Here is an 18,633-nt window from a genome sequence, read left to right as displayed (position 1 = left end):
ATGGGATTCCAACCACCTTGACGCACCATACCATGTCGGCCTTCCCTATGCGGCTACCAAAACAAAGGCGTGCGACGATCAACGGCCACCCTTCTATCCTTGATGCAAATCCTAGCCGTCCAAGGTCGCCAAACAACGCATGGTAACCTTTGCCAAGGCATGCTATGCCAAACTGCGCCAAGGCATGCTATGCCGCATGTGCCAATGGCATGCCAACCACCTTGCCGCGCCATACCATGTCGGCCTTCCCCATGCGGCTACCAAAACGAAGGCGTGCGACGATCAACGACCACCCTTCCATCCTAGATGAAAATCCTAGCCGTCCAAGGTTGCCAAACAACGCATGGTAACCTTTGGCCTAAAACCCTAGTTTTGGCCACGCCAAGCCGCGCCAAGGCATGCCATGCCACATGTGCCAATGGAATGCCAACCACCTTGACGCGCCACACCATGCCGGCCTTCCCTATTCGGCTACCAAAACGAAGTTGTGCGACGATCAATGACCACCCTTCCATCCTAGATGCAAATCCTAGCCGTCCAAGGTCGCCAAACAACGCATGGTAACCTTTGGACCAAAACCCTAGTTTTGGCCACGCCAAACCGCGCCAAGGCATGTCATACCACATGTTCCAATGGGATTCCAACCACCTTGCCGCACCATACCATGTCGGCCTTCCCTATGCGGCTACCAAAACGAAGGCGTACGACGATCAACGGCCACCCTTCCATCCTGGATGCAAATCCTAGCCGTACAAGGTTGCCAAACAACGCATGGTAACCTTTGGCCCAAAACCCTAGTTTTGGCCACGCCAAACTGCACCAAGGTATGTCATGCCACATGTGCCAATGGCATACCAACCACCTTGTCGCGCCATACCATGTCGGCATTCCTCATGCGGTTACCAAAACGAAGGGGTGCGACGATCAACGGCCACCCTTCCATCCTAGATGCAAATCCTAGCCGTCCAAGGTCTCCAAACAACGCATGGTAACCTTTGGGCTAAAACCCTAGTTTTGGCCACGCCAAGCCGCGCCAAGGCATGCCATGCCACATGTGTCAATGGAATGCCAACCACCTTGCCGCGCCACACCATTCCGGCCTTCCCTATTCGGCTACCAAAACGAAGTTGTGCGACGATAAATGACCACCCTTCCATCCTAGATGCAAATCCTAGTCGTCCAAGGTCGCCAAACAACGCATGGTAACCTTTGGACCAAACCCTAGTTTTGGCCACGCCAAACCGCGCCAAGGCATGCCATGCCACATGTGCCAATGGAATTCCAACCACCTTGCCGCGCCACACCATGCCGGCCTTCCCTATGCGGCTACCAAACCGAAGGTGTGCGAAGATCAATGACCACCCTTCCATCCTAGATGCAAATCCTAGCCGTCCAAGGTCGCCAAACAACGCATGGTAACCTTTGGACCAAAACCCTAGTTTTGGCCACGCCAAACCGCGCCAAGGCATGTCATCCCACATGTTTCAATGGGATTCCAACCACCTTGCCGCACCATACCATGTCGGACTTCCCTATGCGGCTACCAAAACGAAGGCGTACGACGATCAATGTCCACCCTTCCATCCTAGATGCAAATCCTAGCCGTACAAGGTCGCCAAACAACGCATGGTAACCTTTGGCCCAAAACCCTAGTTTTGGCCACGCCAAACTGCGCCAAGGTATGCCATGCCACATGTGCCAATGGCATACCAACCACCTTGTCGCGCCATACCATGTCGGCATTCCTCATGCGGCTACCAAAACTAAGGGGTGCGACGATCAACGGCCACCCTTCCATCCTAGATGCAAATCCTAGCCGTCCAAGGTCGCCAAACAACGCATGGTAACCTTTGGCCTAAAACCCTAGTTTTGGCCACGCCAAGCCGCGCCAAGGCATGCCATGCCACATGTTCCAATGGAATGCCAACCACCTTGCTGCGCTACACCATGTCGGCCTTCCCTATGTGGCTACCAAAACGAAGGTGTGCGACGATCAATGACCACCCTTCCATCCTAGATGCAAATCCTAGCCGTCAGAGGTCGCCAAACAACGCATGGTAGCCTTTGGCCTGAAACCCTAGTTTTGGCCATGCCAAGCCGCGCCAAGGCATGCCATGCCACATGTGCCAATGGAATGCCAACCACCTTGCCGCGCCACACCATGCCGGCCTTCCCTATGCGGCTACCAAAACGAAGGTGTGCGACGATCAATGACCACCCTTCCATCTTAGATACAAATCCTAGCCGTCCAAGGTTGCCAAACCACGCATGGTAACCTTTGGACCAAACCCTAGTTTTGGCCAAGCCAAACCGCGCCAAGGCATGCCATGCCACATGTGCCAATGGAATGCCAACCACTTTGCCGCGCCACACCATGCCGGCCTTCCCTATGCGGCTACCAAAAAGAAGGTGTGCGACGATCAATGACCACCCTTCCATCCTATATCCAAATCCTAGCCGTCCAAGGTCGCCAAACAACGTATGGTAACTGATTAAATTTTTTGATTGTGATTGTAGTAAATAGGATTCGTTTCAGACTTGTGAAGGACATTGAATTTTTAGATTTAATAAAAATATATATACAAAAAATATTAGCAATGGGCGAGAGGTACTGGGACTAAGGATTTGGCCGAATTCACTACACAGGGTTCATTCATATATTCTTTGACAAATAAAACTCAATAAAATTAACATAGACTCTGATTTTGCCAAGATAGATTCTTAAAACATTGATTGTAAGTCCTAAGCATGATGTATCAAAACAACTAAGCTAAGTATACATCATCAAATTAAATAACAACCAATTAATTCAAATCACATTTCAATTTTAGATTAATGCAAAAGTCATAAAAAAGAATAAAATAAATTACCCCAAGGATGAAATTCAGCCTCCTCCGTCGTCCCAGTGTTGGGTTTTATCTCCTCATGATGAAAACACGCTCAAAATATATTTTTATAGCTCAAATGGTGTTTACAATGGAGAGAAAAGGAGAAAATGGTGTAAAATTGTAATCTGCGACGCACAAAAAGCGTCACAGAATGAACGATAAAACACAAGTGCTGCTGATGTTTAGACTGCACTGCGACCCACCGCTGTGCGTCTTAGACACCGTTGATAAACCACTGTCCTCGCGAGTCTGTTCTTCGTGTTCTTCATCATCAGCAGCAGCAGAAACAGAGTTTCATCAACTCTTGATTTCTGCTTCTCTGGACCTTCTCTCGACCCCAAACTCTCGACACCCTTCTCTTGTACCTTGATAAATATATTTATACTCCTAATCCTCATTTAATCACTCTATATCTCCCAAATAATCTTCATTTATCAATATTATTCTCCACGGCCAAAGTTTCCATTTTTTGATCTTCCACGCACATGCAGCTGAATTTCTTTCCCTCTATACCTTCTTCACGCTACATAATATCGATTAACTCTTCCAAACACGTGCAGTACACGTTTAAATTCCTCACAACCCGTGCAAGCTCATGTTTTTCCTCTAACTCCCTGTTTAGATTAAAACCAAGTTATCTAGCCAAATTCGATCGAAACAAACACCCATAATAGATTTGTTAGGACATATCACAACTACCCATGAAGTTTCAGCCCTTTAGTCTACCCAGAACTCCTTCAAACTTTGATCGAAAAATCACACAGTAGATGAGAACCGTTTTCCCGCCAAAATTCATTTTTGAATTTTTGGGAAGAAGATGCCCCCCCCCCCCTAATCCTCTACGGGTGTCCCTTTAGCACTTGCCTTATGGGGTGCAAATAGTAATTTTTTTTGGGCGTGAATAGTAATTTTTCTGGGGTTTCTCCGGCACATTTTTGGGGCGCTTTTAACACTCCTCTGGGGTGTTTCCTGGGTGCCTTTAGTACTTTATCCTGGGGTGTAAAACACCAATTTTCGAGCCAATTTTGCCGCAAGAGCTTATTTCTCTAAAAATACCTACAAAGACATAAAATAACAAAATAAATAGAAAATCGAGTACTAACAATACATACAATTGAGACATTTTAGACACATAAATGTGTCTATCAACATCCCCAAACTTATTATTTGCTAATCCTCGAGCAAAACTAATATGGAAAATAAAATCCTAATTCACTAGGTGTCCCTAGTGACCGAGTTAGTCTCGGGAGGGTTTATCAGAGGTGTACCCACAAAACCTTTACTCCTAATTGGTCACAAGTATCCAAAGAGCTATGAGGACATACATATTCTCAACCTATCTCCAAGTAAGTAGAATGCCAGAGAAATTAAAGGTGTCAGCTCTAAAGCTGACTGAAGAAAAGGGGAGACACATCCACACGACTGCTAGATAAAGAGATATCTGCTACACAGCTAGATAAACATTGTAAGATGCGTCCGCTGCTTTATAGCTGGATAAGATTAGGAGAGAGATAAAAATGAGAGGGACATCTGCTACACAGCTGGACTAATTACGTGTGATGAGTTAAACCAGTGCTAGAAAGATCTTGTGCCAGATTGAAAGCAGACTAACAAAGCAACCAAAATGCATCTTTCTTCGACTCTCTCACAGTGCTCAGTAGAAATAACGTCTTCTTCGGTCTTCAACTGTTGATGATAAACTCTCGAACCTCATAGAACCTTGACAATTAACTCTTTTCTTCGATTTCTTGCTTGACTTATAAATTTCTTCTTCCCTATGGCCTTATTGAACAAAAAGAACGTAATGATGTTTCATTTTTTATTTTATTTTATTTTTCATTTTTCATTCATTTTTTTTTTTTTTGATGAACAAAAAGTTACAAAACAAAAATTTACATGGCCATGAGAGAAGGACTTTCAAAACTTGGATCTTCGCAACTTGTGATGTCTTGATATCATGGATTCTAACAACTTATATCATTTGCTCTTATAACTTCAACTTTGATTTTTGAATTATTCTCTTCTATTGTTGCTTCTAAACCTAAAACTTCTTCACTTTCTTCATAGATTTTGATGTCGCTCCGCTTGTTGATGATGATAAGTTTCTACTGAGAGAGAGTCGCAATCCAGTAACTAAGACTATATTGTGAGGTTGCTTTGTCTTTCTGGAATTTCCCTGACCTACTTTCCTTTCCATCATGTATGGTTAGGTCCATCACGGTTACCCTCTAAAAGGAACAAGTTCTCTCCTGAATTTCAAGGATCTCAATGTCTTTTTCTCTAATGTCTTAATAAGTTGTTATCTCTAGTATTCCAATTTCTATCTTTTCGGTGAGAAACAGTATGTAAACTTAGCTAATCGGATACCATGTGGTGCTAGAAGTTTCAAAAATGCAACTAAAAAGTTTCTCCCATACCCCCAAAATGATTAATGATTTTCTGGGTTGTAATAATGAAGTGGTAAGGATGGTTCGAACTGTAAGACTTGTGAAGGTGAAGGATTTTTAGATTTATAAAAATTATATACAAAAATATTGACAAATTGGTAGAGAGGTACTGGGACTAATGATTTGGCCAATCTTCATAAAATAGGGCTCAATGAATTATTCTCGACAATAATCGCTCAAAACATAAGTTATATGGTTAGGTCCATCACGGTTACCCTCTAAAAGGAACAAGTTCTCTCCTGAATTTCAAGGATCTCAATGTCTTTTTCTATAATGTCTTAATAAGTTGTTATCTCTAGTATTCCAATTTCTATCTCTTCGGTGAGAAACAGTATGTAAACTTAGCTAACCGGATACCATGTGGCGCTAGAAGTTTCAAAAATGCAACTAAAAAGTTTCTCCCATACCCCCAAACTTAAATCTAACATTGTCCTCAATGTTCTAAAGATAAAATTAAAAGCATATGAACAAGGCGAAACTGTTACCATTTGAAGCAAAAGGGTTAAGGAAAGATATTACCATGTTGCATGAGATTGGGTTACCTCCCAAGAAGTGCTAAGTTTAAAGTCTTCAGCCAGACATCGGAAGGAATTATTCACCTCATAGAATCATATAGAAGTAGCCGGAATAACTGTGGGTCTTCAAAACTAAATAGAGCTGACCAAAGGAAACTGCAATGAACCAAGAAAGTGAAAAAGACTAGCATGCCCTTACTTAGTTTCCTGATTAAGAAATTTATATCTAATTGTGGTTCAGGTTCAGGTTCAGGTTCTATGGAAGGGTCTAAATAGAAAATTTTCATTGGTTGCGTTTCTTCATAGGTGGGATCCGAATCATTAGGTCCTAGAGTCTGGAAAAACTCAAATATGATCTTAGAAGCGCACAATAATAACCTAAATAACTGAGGATCCTCTAAGTCAATAAGATTTGACTTAAAAAATTGACCACAATGAGAGTAGTGGTCATTCTTAAGCAAATGTGTTGATTCTAATTTCCTAAAGCATTTAGGTTTAGTCTCACAACTTAATATTCGACACATTTGGAATATAAACGTTCCCACAGTTGGAAGAAAACTATTTGGTGGGAAAACAAAGTCAATCTGGGGATCATAGCCTGGGCAAACCACATCAACCATAGGATGGGTTTTTAACGACTGAACTTCTTCCTGGATAGCATTAGGTTCGGGAAAACGAATATGAAGGTAATCTTGTAAAATTGTCGAGGCAGAGATATCAAGTCCTAAGTGAAGGGACTTTCTGAGAGTTAAAGGTAAGGCACTAGGAAGGTGATAATCACCCCCAAACTTAGAGTTTTCAGTGTCTCTAGATAGACTAGTTACAATCTCCCTAATTTCTGGATCATTAGATTCTTGAAAATGGTCAATTGATTCTTCTACTTTATTATCAGGTAGTGCATCTTAACTCATATCTACGGGTATATCTTCTTCATCTAATACTATTGTTTCTAAGTCGCTAGACTCTAAAACAGCATTTTCGGAATAAACCCGTTCCTCTAAACCACTATCGGCTTCGTAATCAAAAGGAAAAACTACATCGTCTAAAACGGTGGTATCCCTAATCAAATCCTCGTTCTTTTGAATAGGTGAATAATCATAAAAATTATTTGGATTTGAACTAGAAATAATATAATCATTATAAAGCTCAATTGGATTAATAGATTCCTGATCACTATGCCTACATATTTCAGATTCTTCATTACTACTATCCTCATCATCATAATAGTACAAAGATGATTGAACCTTATCTAAATAAGTAGTGTCTTTTATTCTAGCCTCGTCCTCTAAATTAGGCAAATATTCACTATTGATACCAAGGGTAGAATTAGAAACACTATTTTGGAAATTTAGATTATTTCGAGCAGCATTAGCCAACTGTTCATTTTCTGCCTCTAGACGTGCCTGAATTTCACTAAGCATAACACTTATACGTTTACCACTCTCGTTTATCATCTCAGAATATCGTGTACACTCTTCTTTTGAACTATTCATTGCAACTAAACGTTTATACGTCCTTTCAATCCGTTGTTGGGTCTCTTCTAGAGATGGAACAGGTTCAGAAATATCATAATCAGGACTAGTTTCGAAAAACGAGTAACCAGTACTACAGTGTTCCTGATTTTCTTGCTCGTAAGACCAATTCGCGTATGGATATTAATTGGGCTCACCATGGTATGAACCATAACCTTGAAAAGGTTGGCGTTCCCAACTACTATTCCCACCATGGTCATAAAAATGATGATGTCCATATTCAAATTCAGATCGATACTCATTGTATTGGCTTCTGTCATACCAGTTCGACATTCTTAATTGCAAGGGAATTCTACACAATCACAAACAAGGCTGACTCGACCAAATCAAACCTACTGATTTCTAGCAAACAAAAAGCATGATGGCTCCACTTAGATTGTTTCTAGACCAGCTTCTAATCCTTCGAAAGGGAATTCGTTATAATTTAAGCAAACCCCTATGGAATCAATCCGAATCAAAGTAAGTTGAATCGAGGCGAGGGAAGCTCAGTGGAGCTTTGATACCCAAGGCCTCACCGCTATCACAAGGCGGCGCAGTCACGCATTCAACTCACAGAAACCATCATGAACTTCGAAGTATGCTAAAAGAGTAACCAATATTTTTCGAACGACTTTCCTACTAAGCTCGTTACCCTATCGGTCTCGTTCTAATCAAATTTTAAGCTTGGGTTCGCGTTAGGTTTCGTTTACCTAAGGCAGGCAAGAAGGGAACGGTGATGAAATCCGAACCCTTATCTTATATAGCCAGTTCTTTCCCTTTACTAGGAAATTAAAGCAGCCGGTTCAGTCCTCAACATATAATCACCTTAAGGAAGACAGTAAACCCGCTGACAGGAGATTCACGGGTGTTTAGAAGTTTACCTCCCGTACCATACGGGCAAAGAAACGTTGTAGTCGACTCGGGACACTGACTCCGGTGTCAGTGTGCGAACCCGAGGGGCCGAGACGATATTGTAATCGTCGTCCTTCCCTGCAAACAGTTTATATTTAATTTTTTTTTATATAACCCTTCCGTAGGGTTTAAAATTAAAATAAATTGTCCAAAGTCCAGTCCAATGAAAAGAAATGCAAAAAATAATAATAATAATTACAAAAAATAAAATAAAATGGAAAGTCTCTTAAAAAAAATAACAAAAAAAAAATCTCTCTTTTTTTTTCTCTCTCTCTTTTTTTTTTTTTTTTTTTTTTTTTTTTTTTTTCCTTCTCTTTTAGATTTATGTTTTGATTCCAAGGTCTTTAGTATCCAACTTCAAACCTGCAATACAAAGACACAACCAAAGAGACGTAAAAAGAACAAATGGAATAATAAAAAAAAAAAACCTAAAAATTCTACCTAAGCACAAATCCGCGTCGGCGGCGCCAAAATGATTAAAATTTTTGATTGTGATTGTAGTAAATAGGATTCGTTTCAGACTTGTGAAGGAAATGGAATTTTTAGATTTAATAAAAATATATATACAAAAAACATTAACAATGGGCGAGAGGTACTGGGACTAAGGATTTGGCCGAATTCACTACACAGGGTTCATTCATATATTCTTTGACAAATAAAACTCAATAAAATTAACATAGACTCTGATTTTGCCAAGATAGATTCTTAAAACATTGATTGTAAGTCCTAAGCATGATGTATCAAAACAACTAAGCTAAGCATACATCATCAAATTAAATAACAACCAATTAATTCAAATCACATTTCAATTTTAGATTAATGCAAAAGTCATAAAAAAGAATAAAATAAATTACCCCAAGGATGAAATTCAACCTCCTCCGTCGTCCCAGTGTTGGGTTTTATCTCCTCATGATGAAAACACGCTCAAAATATATTTTTATAGCTCAAATGGTGTTTACAATGGAGAGAAAAGAAGAAAATGGTGTAAAATTGTAATCTGCGACGCACAAAAAGCATCACAGAATGAACGATAAAACACAAGTGTTGCTGATGTTTAGACTGCACTGCGACCCACCACTGTGCGTCTTAGACAGCGTTGATAAACCACTGTCCTCGCGAGTCTGTTCTTCGTGTTCTTGTATTCTTCATCATCAGCAGCAGCAGAAACAGAGTTTCATCAACTCTTGATTTCTGGTTCTCTGGACCTTCTCTCGACCCCAAACTCTCGACACCCTTCTCTTGTACCTTGATAAATATATTTATACTCCTAATCCTCATTTAATCACTCCATATCTCCCAAATAATCTTCATTTATCAATATTATTCTCCACGGCCAAAGTTTCCATTTTTTGATCTTCCACGCACATGCAGCTGTATTTCTTTCCCTCTATACCTTCTTCACGCTACATAATATCGACTAACTCTTCCAAACACGTGCAGTACACGTTTAAATTCCTCACAACCCGTGCAAGCTCATGTTTTTTCTCTAACTCCCTGTTTAGATTAAAACCAAGTTATCTAGCCAAATTCGATCGAAACAAACACCCATAATAGCTTTGTTAGGACATATCACAACTACCCATGAAGTTTCAGCCCTTTAGTCTACCCAGAACTCCTTCAAACTTTGATCGAAAAATCACACAGTAGATGAGAACCGTTTTCCCGCCAAAATTCATTTTTGAATTTTTGGGAAGAAGATGCCCCCCCCCCCCTAATCCTCTACGGGTGTCCCTTTAGCACTTGCCTTATGGGGTGCAAATAGTACTTTTTTTGGGCGTGAATAGTAATTTTTCTGGGGTTTCTCCGGCACATTTTTGAGGCGCTTTTAACACTCCTCCGGGGTGTTTCCTGGGTGCCTTTAGTACTTTATCCTGGGGTGTAAAACACCACTTTTCGAGCCAATTTTGCCGCAAGAGCTTATTTCTCTAAAAATACCTACAAAGACATAAAATAACAAAATAAATAGAAAATCGAGTACTAACAATACATACAATTGAGACATATTAGACACACAAATGTGTCTATCAGTAACCTTTGGACCAAAACCCTAGTTTTGGCCACGCCAAACCGCGCCAAGGCATGCCATGCCACATGTGTCAATGGGATTCCAACCACCTTGCCGCACCATACCATGTCGGCCTTCCCTATGCGGCTACCAAAACGAAGGCGTGCGACGATCAAAGGCCACCCTTCCACCTGGATGCAAATCCTAGCCGTCCAAGGTCACCAAATAACGCATGGTAACCTTTGGCCCAAAACCCTAGTTTTGGCCACGCCAAACTGCGCCAAGGAATGCCATGCCACATGTGCCAATGGCATGCCAACCACCTTGCCATGCCATACCATGTCGGCCTTCCCCATGCGGCTACCAAAACAAAGGCGTGCGACGATCAACGGCCACCCTTCCATCCTAGATGCAAATCCTAGCCGTCCAAGGTCACCAAACAACGCATGGTAACCTTTGTCCTAAAGCCCTAGTTTTGGCCACGCCAAGACGCGCCAAGGCATGCCATGCCACATGTGCTAATGGAATGCCAACCACCTTGCCGTGCCACACCATGCCGGCCTTCCCTATGCAGCTACCAAAACGAAGGTGTGCGACGATCAATGACCACCCTTCCATCCTAGATGCAAATCTTAGCCGTCCAAGGTCGCCAAACAATGAATGGTAACCTTTGGACCAAACCCTAGTTTTGGCCACGCCAAACCGCGCCAAGGCATGCCATGCCACATGTGCCAATGGTATTCCAACCACCTTGCCGCATCATACCATGTCGGCCTTCCCTATGCGGCTACCAAAACGAAGGCGTGTGACGATCAACGACCACCCTTCCATCCTGGATGCAAATCCTAGCCGTCCAAGGTCGCCAAACAACGCATGGTAACCTTTGGCCCCAAACCCTAGTTTTTTCCACGCCAAACCGCGCCAAGGCATGCCATGCTACATGTGCCAATGGCATGCCAACCACCTTGTCGCGCCATACCATGTCGGCCTTCCCCATGCGGCTACCAAAACGAAGGCGTGCGACGATCAACGACCACCCTTCCATCCTAGATGCAAATCCTAGCCGTCCAAGGTCGCCAAACAACGCATGGTAACCTTTGGCCTAAAACCCTAGTTTTGGCCACGCCAAACCGCGCCAAGGAATGCCATGCCACATGTGCCAAATGGCATGCCAATCACCTTTCCGCGACATACTATGCTGGCCTTCCCTATGCGGCTACCAAAACGAAGGCCTGCAACAATCAACGACCACTTTTTCATCTAAGATGCAGATCTTATCCGTCCAAGGTTACCAGCTAACGCATGACAACCTCTGTCCTTAGTTTGGTCGCGCCTAAACAAAGCCAAAACCCTAACTTTTGGCCGCGCCTAAACTGGGCCACATTAAAGCCATACTGATCATACTTTCATGCCGCTGGATACCAAACGAAAGGTTGCAATAATCAACGACTACCTTCCTCTTAAGATGCAAAATCTCGACTGTTGAAGGTCACCACCGAGCCGGAAAGTCTTCCAAGCTCAACTTACTAGACAACAACAACATGCTACATGTTTTCCACGGAAACACTCGAGACATCAACACATGTCACAAACTGGGGGATGCTCATTGGGTATTGGTTTGGCGGTTTACAGCTTGCAGCGTACACTACGCTCGTTATAAGAAAGTGTCATAAGGATGAGGCGGTTAGTAAATACAGGGAGTAATGGTGAAACGCTTTCTTTTACGGAACATCAATTCCAAGCGTTACCGGTTACACCTCCTCCCATTTACTCACCTGTTTTCCATTTCTTAATGAGACCAGAGTACGTTTCACTTCGACTTGTATAAATAGGCATTACCTATTTGCACCGAACGACAAGTTCTGGTCAGGAGCATATAACACTCAGAAAACGTTTGCTAGCTTTCCCATCTGTTAGCTTACCACTTTCTGATACAAGTCACAAAACAACTACTCTTCCAGAATCAACTATTCTGGTCTCAACACTCTCTTCGCTTCCCTCCCCAAAACCAACTCTTCTCCTTCTCTTTGTGACCGAAGCAAGTCTGGAACGACCATTTCTTGGTTTAGGATGGATTTGTACAGATTGATCTCTCGAATCTAAAGTACTCCCTTGCAGTACATTTTTTAGGGTTTAGACTCGTTTCTCGCCCACACGCCCGAAATTATCGAAATCAGTAGAAACCGTTTTCACCCTCAAACACCAGGGTACCAAATACAGTCTTAGTTAATCAGGTTATCGGCCAAATAGTCTCTTGATCGGTCAGATAACCTTGACGAGCTTATGTGTCTCTACATGTTATATGGATAGTCGTTAAGCTTGAAGCTCTTAAGAGCCTCTTCCCTGTTTATTATTAGACATGTTTTGCTGCATGAAAATTAAGACTACCGAATGACAAAACAAGACTTGAACAATACTAGAAGATGATTTAGATTTATACTTCTAGTTGATAAGAAAAATTGAAAAATATTTATAGGGTTTGTTCTTCGCAATTGTAGTTTTTTTTTTCTTTTTTCTTTGTGAATAAGATTTCATTAAAAAAAACCAAGAATCATGAAGAGATTTGACAGAGGTAACAGAGCCATCTAATATAGAGGAAGGAGTTCCTCTTCATATTAGATTTATCTATTTTTTTTTTGGAAATAAATCGATTTATATTAATAAATCGGCTAAGTGACTAGAACCTGATCATTAAAGGTTTCCCTAGGCAGGGATATACCTCCAATGTCATCCCAAATCACCAGTACAATAAGAAATATATGGGAAATAAAATTGACAACTTGGAAAGAATGACTAGCTTTTGTTACCTCGTTAAAAACCTTGTCAAGGAAAACCCATTGTGGTAAACCCCTGGCTAAGGAAAAGAGTGCAACGTCGAAAGTCCATAAAACTATATTAAGACTACCTAAAAAGATAAAAGTACATTTATAATTCCTCAAGTTCATTGAAAATCTTTGTTCTCCATCAGTACCCAATGAGTTGTCTTCTAATATTGGTTGTATGTATGTCGCCACAAGCAAGTTGTGGAAGATGAGTATCTTCACCCGCGATAAAACTATCAAAGTATGGTCCTGAGCCCTTCTATCAATAGCAAGATTAACATAAGTGTCACGATGGCTTGTACAGGATAAGTAATTCGTCCTCTTGGAGATTATAGATGTCATTTTAGGCTTTTCTGCAATCAAGAACTTAGAAAATGAGAAATGTATCTCCAAAGAAATACAAGTAGAATGGTCAAGGTTCATAAAACCAGACCGAGACAATACAAAACCAGCATTGATTTCAACATCATGTTGTTTCACAGGATCAGTCATATTTTCTTGAAAGGAAGAATTACCGATGGAAACACTAAATACTACAATACTAAGAATATAACGAAGCATTAAGACAAAATATAATGAGAATTGAAAGATTAGCAAAAAACCTTATTCAAAGAATTAAAATGATGAGAAACTTAACTATTGATATTTTTTCATTCAGTAGATCTAAGATTTCTAAGCTAAATGAACAAGTGATAATTCAAAAATATCTAAAGTTCTAGAAAAACTCCTAATAATGCAGAAATCAGAAGTATCCAGACTAAGGTATGTTGATATAATTCAGAGACAAAACTATTGAACTTAAATAATAAACATATGAAATAACATTACTAATATAGCAGGGCAAAGCATATAATATTTAAGAAGATTAAAAAGAAAATGGCCCCTGTATAGCCCAAAGCTTGGTCCCGTTCGATGCTTTTTACTAGTGAACTTGAAATGAATTCATTTTGCGACTTAGTCGTGACCACGTCTTTACTGAATAAGTTGGATTCAAAGACTAAAAAAAAATGAAATATTTATAATATAGTTTTTTTTTCCTAAAAAAAAATAAAAGAGAAAAAAAAACAGATAAAACAACAAGCCTTTGAAATCTGAAAAGTCAGCGGAGCAAAGGTGTGGATATGAGTTACTATACATTATGCAGATGACAACTAATAATAGAACCAAAGACACTGACAATCAAGAAAATAAAGATAAGAAAAAACGAAGAACAAAAAACCTAACATGTAGATAATCATATAGGCCAACGGGCAAATACATCTAATAGCACTAAGGCAGGCTACACAACACCCTAAGAATATAAAATCACAAAAAACGGAAAAGGGCACAAGATGAACTAAACAAAACAGAAATCCTAAGCATTTTAACTAAAATTTGTTGAAAACAGCCAACTCCTAGGTTAAGCAACAACCAAGCGGCCCAAAGGGTAATAAGGAAACAAAACAATAAACATTGTCAATGAGAGGCCCAAAGGGTAATAAGAAAACAAAACAATAAACATTGTCAATGAGAGGCAACGATGCCATAAAAAGAAAAAGAGGCCAGGAAAGGGAAAAAGATTTGCACAATCAATATGAATTGTCTAGAGTCGTCTATGGAATCGGTAAATTGAATGTCCTTGCATTCATACAAAAACATAAACTTACTACCCAAATGATAAAAAATTTTGAAAACCAACTTAACCTTAAAATCGTAGGACTTCCCTTTTGTTTTTGTTTTTTTTTTTAATTTAAGAAAATTGATAACCAAAGCAAGATCCTCTTCCCTTTTCGATTGCTACAGGCAACAACACTAAAGTGTTGAAAGAGAGATCAACCCCCTACCCATAATCTTCCTTTCCAACTTCTGAATCCGTAGTTTTGTTTTTAAAAAAATAAGGCAAAAACAGTTTTCATTACTTATCTAAATAAGAAAAATTGTTGATCTCCTTCCTCTTTAAATGCTACCATACCACAACCTCAATACATACTGTGGTGAAGGAGACCAAGCAAACTATAAGGATATTTTCTAAAAGAAAACCCAAAGAAAGATTTTGGTTACAAATGAAAAACAGTCAAAATAGAAAACCAAATAAAATTTGATTTAGATAATCATGGGAGGAAAATAGGAAGATCATCAAAACCAATAGAGTAGGTAGCAATACAAAATCCCTAACCCAATCAAAATTGGGATGAAGCCAGCAAACATTTTAAGATTGTTAAGCAAAATTAAAAACATATCCAATCTATAAAGGAATGGAGAGGTCAGAGACATATTCAGAACCAAGGAAACAAACTAGAAGGACTCTGATTCGAATAACTGACGGGCAATAACCAACTAATCCTGTCCAAAGACACAACACATTCAAAAGACTGATCTAAATCCGACCCTAATTCCTACTTAATTTCAGAAATTTCCATCCAAAAGTAACGAATCAAGCATTAAGAGCATAAATTAAAGATAAGATAAGAAAAGATACCCGAAAATAGGTATAGCCATCTACAAAATTCTGTAGAAAGTCTTGTGCTTGAAGAACAACAACTCACTTTCTCTAATGAAGTAAAGACTATTTAGATTTCACACATCCAAAATAAAGTAACGAATCAAAACAGAGAGAAACATAAGATTAAAGACAATAATAGAGAAAGAAAAAAATCCTGAATAGGTAAAGCCTCCTACCAATTCCATAGAAAGTCTTGTGTTTGAAGAATCAACACCGCACTTTCTCTATTGTTGATACCGGAATAGGTAGATTCACTTTCCCCAAATTAATCTAGACGAAAAGGTTAAAAAATAACCCGTCACTGCCAATCATAGAAAAAATTTGTGTTTGATTGAGCAAAACACTTTCTCTTCAGATCTTAAGAAAACCCAAGATAATCTAGGATGCAGAGAAACTTCAGAAAAAATATAAAAATTATGATGAATCCCTAAAATAAATTAAAAACATGTATCCTAATACTCAGATACGTGACTCTTTGCTCATGACTGATTCATTGCCCAAAGGCTAGAATATTACTCCATTTTCAGGGAGAAGATAACGAAGAGACTAGGGGAAAAGAAAAGAACTGTTTGGGAGCTAGGATTAGATTTATCTATTGAGAGTTTAAGTTTAATACAACTCAGGGATTAAGGTCCCAATTTGTTTATTTCGCTAAAGGGTCCGCCACTGCATTTCCTGTCGTAGGAACAAAATGAAAACCTAAAGAGGTTGTACATGAACATGCTACTTTGTCTACTTCATCCAATAAATTTTTACTGTGCGAAGAGATTTCTGAAGTAGAACCATTAAGATACAAAACAAGGCTTTCACAATCGCCTTCAATACTGAATTCGCGGTTGTAGTTACGAGGGGCAGAAGAGAATTTTTTTCGGTGATTTCAGAAGGAATCATGCAATATGTTTTTTGTATTAGCCGAGAGTAAATTTGTCAGATTCAATAGATAGTTTAGACTCGGTTCCATTCAACGAGTCGAGCACGATCTTCCTATACACCCGTGATCCAATAGCCCTTCCCCATAACAAAAGTGTTTAATATTTAAAGAAGCTGATGAAGATGGGTCCTGATCACCCTCGTTAAACGAGTTTAACAATATATGGTCCATTAAGAAAAGGGGTTAGTCATTGCTTTGCATCTTTGTCCAATCATTTTCCAGCACTAGTCATAAAGCATCTATATGGTTGAAGTATGTGTAAACACAAATTCGAGGGGGTCAAAGAAAGATATGGATTAGGTTTGCTGATTTGTTTGTAAACACTAAACCGTTGAAACCTAACGCCATTATTTGAAACAAATCTGAATATACATACACACACGTACATGATTTACAAACTCAATAAACAACATTAATGCATCATCACAACCACTCTCACATCATCAAACCATACAAAACCCCAATAAATGAAGTTCGGGAAAAAAAAATGATCATACATGACAGACAAATACTATAACAATCAAGTTTACAGATTTACAAAAAAATGATCAGCAACGGGTTTGTATGGTCGAGAGCGTTATGATGATGAGAAGGATCACTAAGGCGACTAATGAGAGAACAAGGGAAGCTGCAATATGTCGACAAAATTTGTCATAGATGTTGCAAATTTTAAACCATCCTATATGAGAATTTCCTTTTAAACCGATATACGCTACACCACCAGCAGCCCCAGTAGCTGAAGCCAGAATACCAAACACCAACTACACCAAATAAAAATGAAATGAGTATCCTAATTATAAAAGCTACCTAGTAAACTTATTTTGCTAATTGAAAATTAAGAGTTAATGAAAGAACACGTACCACGTCCGCCAATACTGTTTGGATCAAGAACTTATTTGTAGCGCATTTCTTACGGCAGACTAGTGTGTTTAGCATGGAGGAAACACTGTATCCACAAACACTCCAAAGAGCGGATATGAAGAATCTGCAAAATGATTTTAAGAAAAAATTTACACAAACTTGGTTAAAAAGATCAAAATCAACAATTTCTGGGTGAAAAAGTCATGTAAAATTTGATACTGTTTAGATGGACAAAATTTTAAAAATAGACAGGATGTAAACAGTTGCATCCTGTCCATTTTCAAGTATTTTTTCTTGTTTTAAATTTACATCAGGATGCAACCAGTTTCATCCTCGCTCTTTCTAAGTTTAAGACAGGATGAAATCAGTTTCATTCTTGCTATTTTTTTGTGTCCATTTCACCCATACTAATTTCTACTCGCCCATTTGAACCGTGTTTTAAAAATATTTGGACAAATGATCAATTTTCCGAAAAATTTGCGTGTGTAAAAAGTTACAGTTCTAATGCCAATTGACAATTGTGGGTGCTAGGCAAGTAGTTCGCCTTTTGACTTTGAGAGGGAAAGTTTCCAAAGAAACGAAATCGTTAAATAACTTACATGAAGGCTGGAGAATAATTCCATTTGGCAGGTCGAAGTTCCCGCGTTCTTGTCAGAGGCGATCTAACATATTCAGTTTGCTTAGCAGTAATCATGAGGATGACGGAAGTGAGTGTTAACGCAAACAGTAATCCCCTAAGGATTATACCTAGCAAGAAATATTTCGAAGTTTTAGCACTGGTCGTGGCTGTGCCATATGCTCGAGATTCGGTTTCCATTGGCTCGGTGATCTCTTTTTTCTCGGTAACTTCTGCCATCAAGATAGAATCCTTACTTCAACAGGAGCTTAATTAACCGAAGTTTATATGAGAAGAAATCTGGCTGTGAAAGTTTTGGATGAGTATTAAAGATTGGTTAAGTAAGAGATGTTTTTTATAGAGTGAGAAATCAAGAGAATTAAGGATAAACATTTGGGTCAAATGAGAAGGCACACACGCATCCTGAAACTATATTAAAACATGAAGGCCCTTGTTTGCGTGTTCGGGGACTGGAGACTTTATTTTCAGCATTCAAACCTACCGAATAGTATTTGTTTAAGCGATAAAAATCGGATATGGCTTTACTTTGAATGGTGTTTAGGTAGAGGAAAACTAAACTAACATTGAGTTCTTGCAATCTTTTTGAAACTGTGTTGGTGTTGTAAATTTCAAAGTACATGGG

The 18,633-nt window shown here is 39.5% G+C and overlaps 1 protein-coding gene across 1 annotated transcript; it reads right to left on the bottom strand.

Annotated features, from left to right (window-relative positions):
- Nucleotides 1-16,843: 16,843 nt before the first annotated feature.
- LOC113354216 (CASP-like protein 1D1) lies at nt 16,844-18,393 on the bottom strand. Its single transcript, XM_026597615.1, has 3 exons — nt 17,974-18,393; nt 17,375-17,498; nt 16,844-17,274 (listed from the first exon to the last, which is right to left on the bottom strand). The coding sequence occupies exons 1-3, from the start codon at nt 18,228-18,230 to the stop codon at nt 17,062-17,064; spliced, it is 594 nt and encodes a 197-aa protein (XP_026453400.1). The 5' UTR covers nt 18,231-18,393; the 3' UTR covers nt 16,844-17,061.
- Between the last annotated feature and the right edge of the window lie 240 nt (nt 18,394-18,633).

Source organism: Papaver somniferum, chromosome 2 (assembly GCF_003573695.1).
Source record: "Papaver somniferum cultivar HN1 chromosome 2, ASM357369v1, whole genome shotgun sequence".
In the NCBI taxonomy this organism is placed as follows: Eukaryota; Viridiplantae; Streptophyta; class Magnoliopsida; order Ranunculales; family Papaveraceae; genus Papaver; species Papaver somniferum.
Note: the sequence above shows the minus strand (reverse complement) of the source record. Positions and strands in the feature narration are given on the sequence as shown.

Bases quoted from the DNA above. Each gene is read 5' to 3' on its own strand.
- LOC113354216 (XM_026597615.1), bottom strand. From the start codon at position 18,230: ATGGCAGAAGTTACCGAGAAAAAAGAGATCACCGAGCCAATGGAAACC. The intron at 17,499-17,973 runs GTAAGTTATTTA...ATCATTTTGCAG, and splicing joins AATTATTCTCCAGCCTTCAT to ATTCTTCATATCCGCTCTTT. The intron at 17,275-17,374 runs GTACGTGTTCTT...TATTTGGTGTAG, and splicing joins AAACAGTATTGGCGGACGTG to TTGGTGTTTGGTATTCTGGC.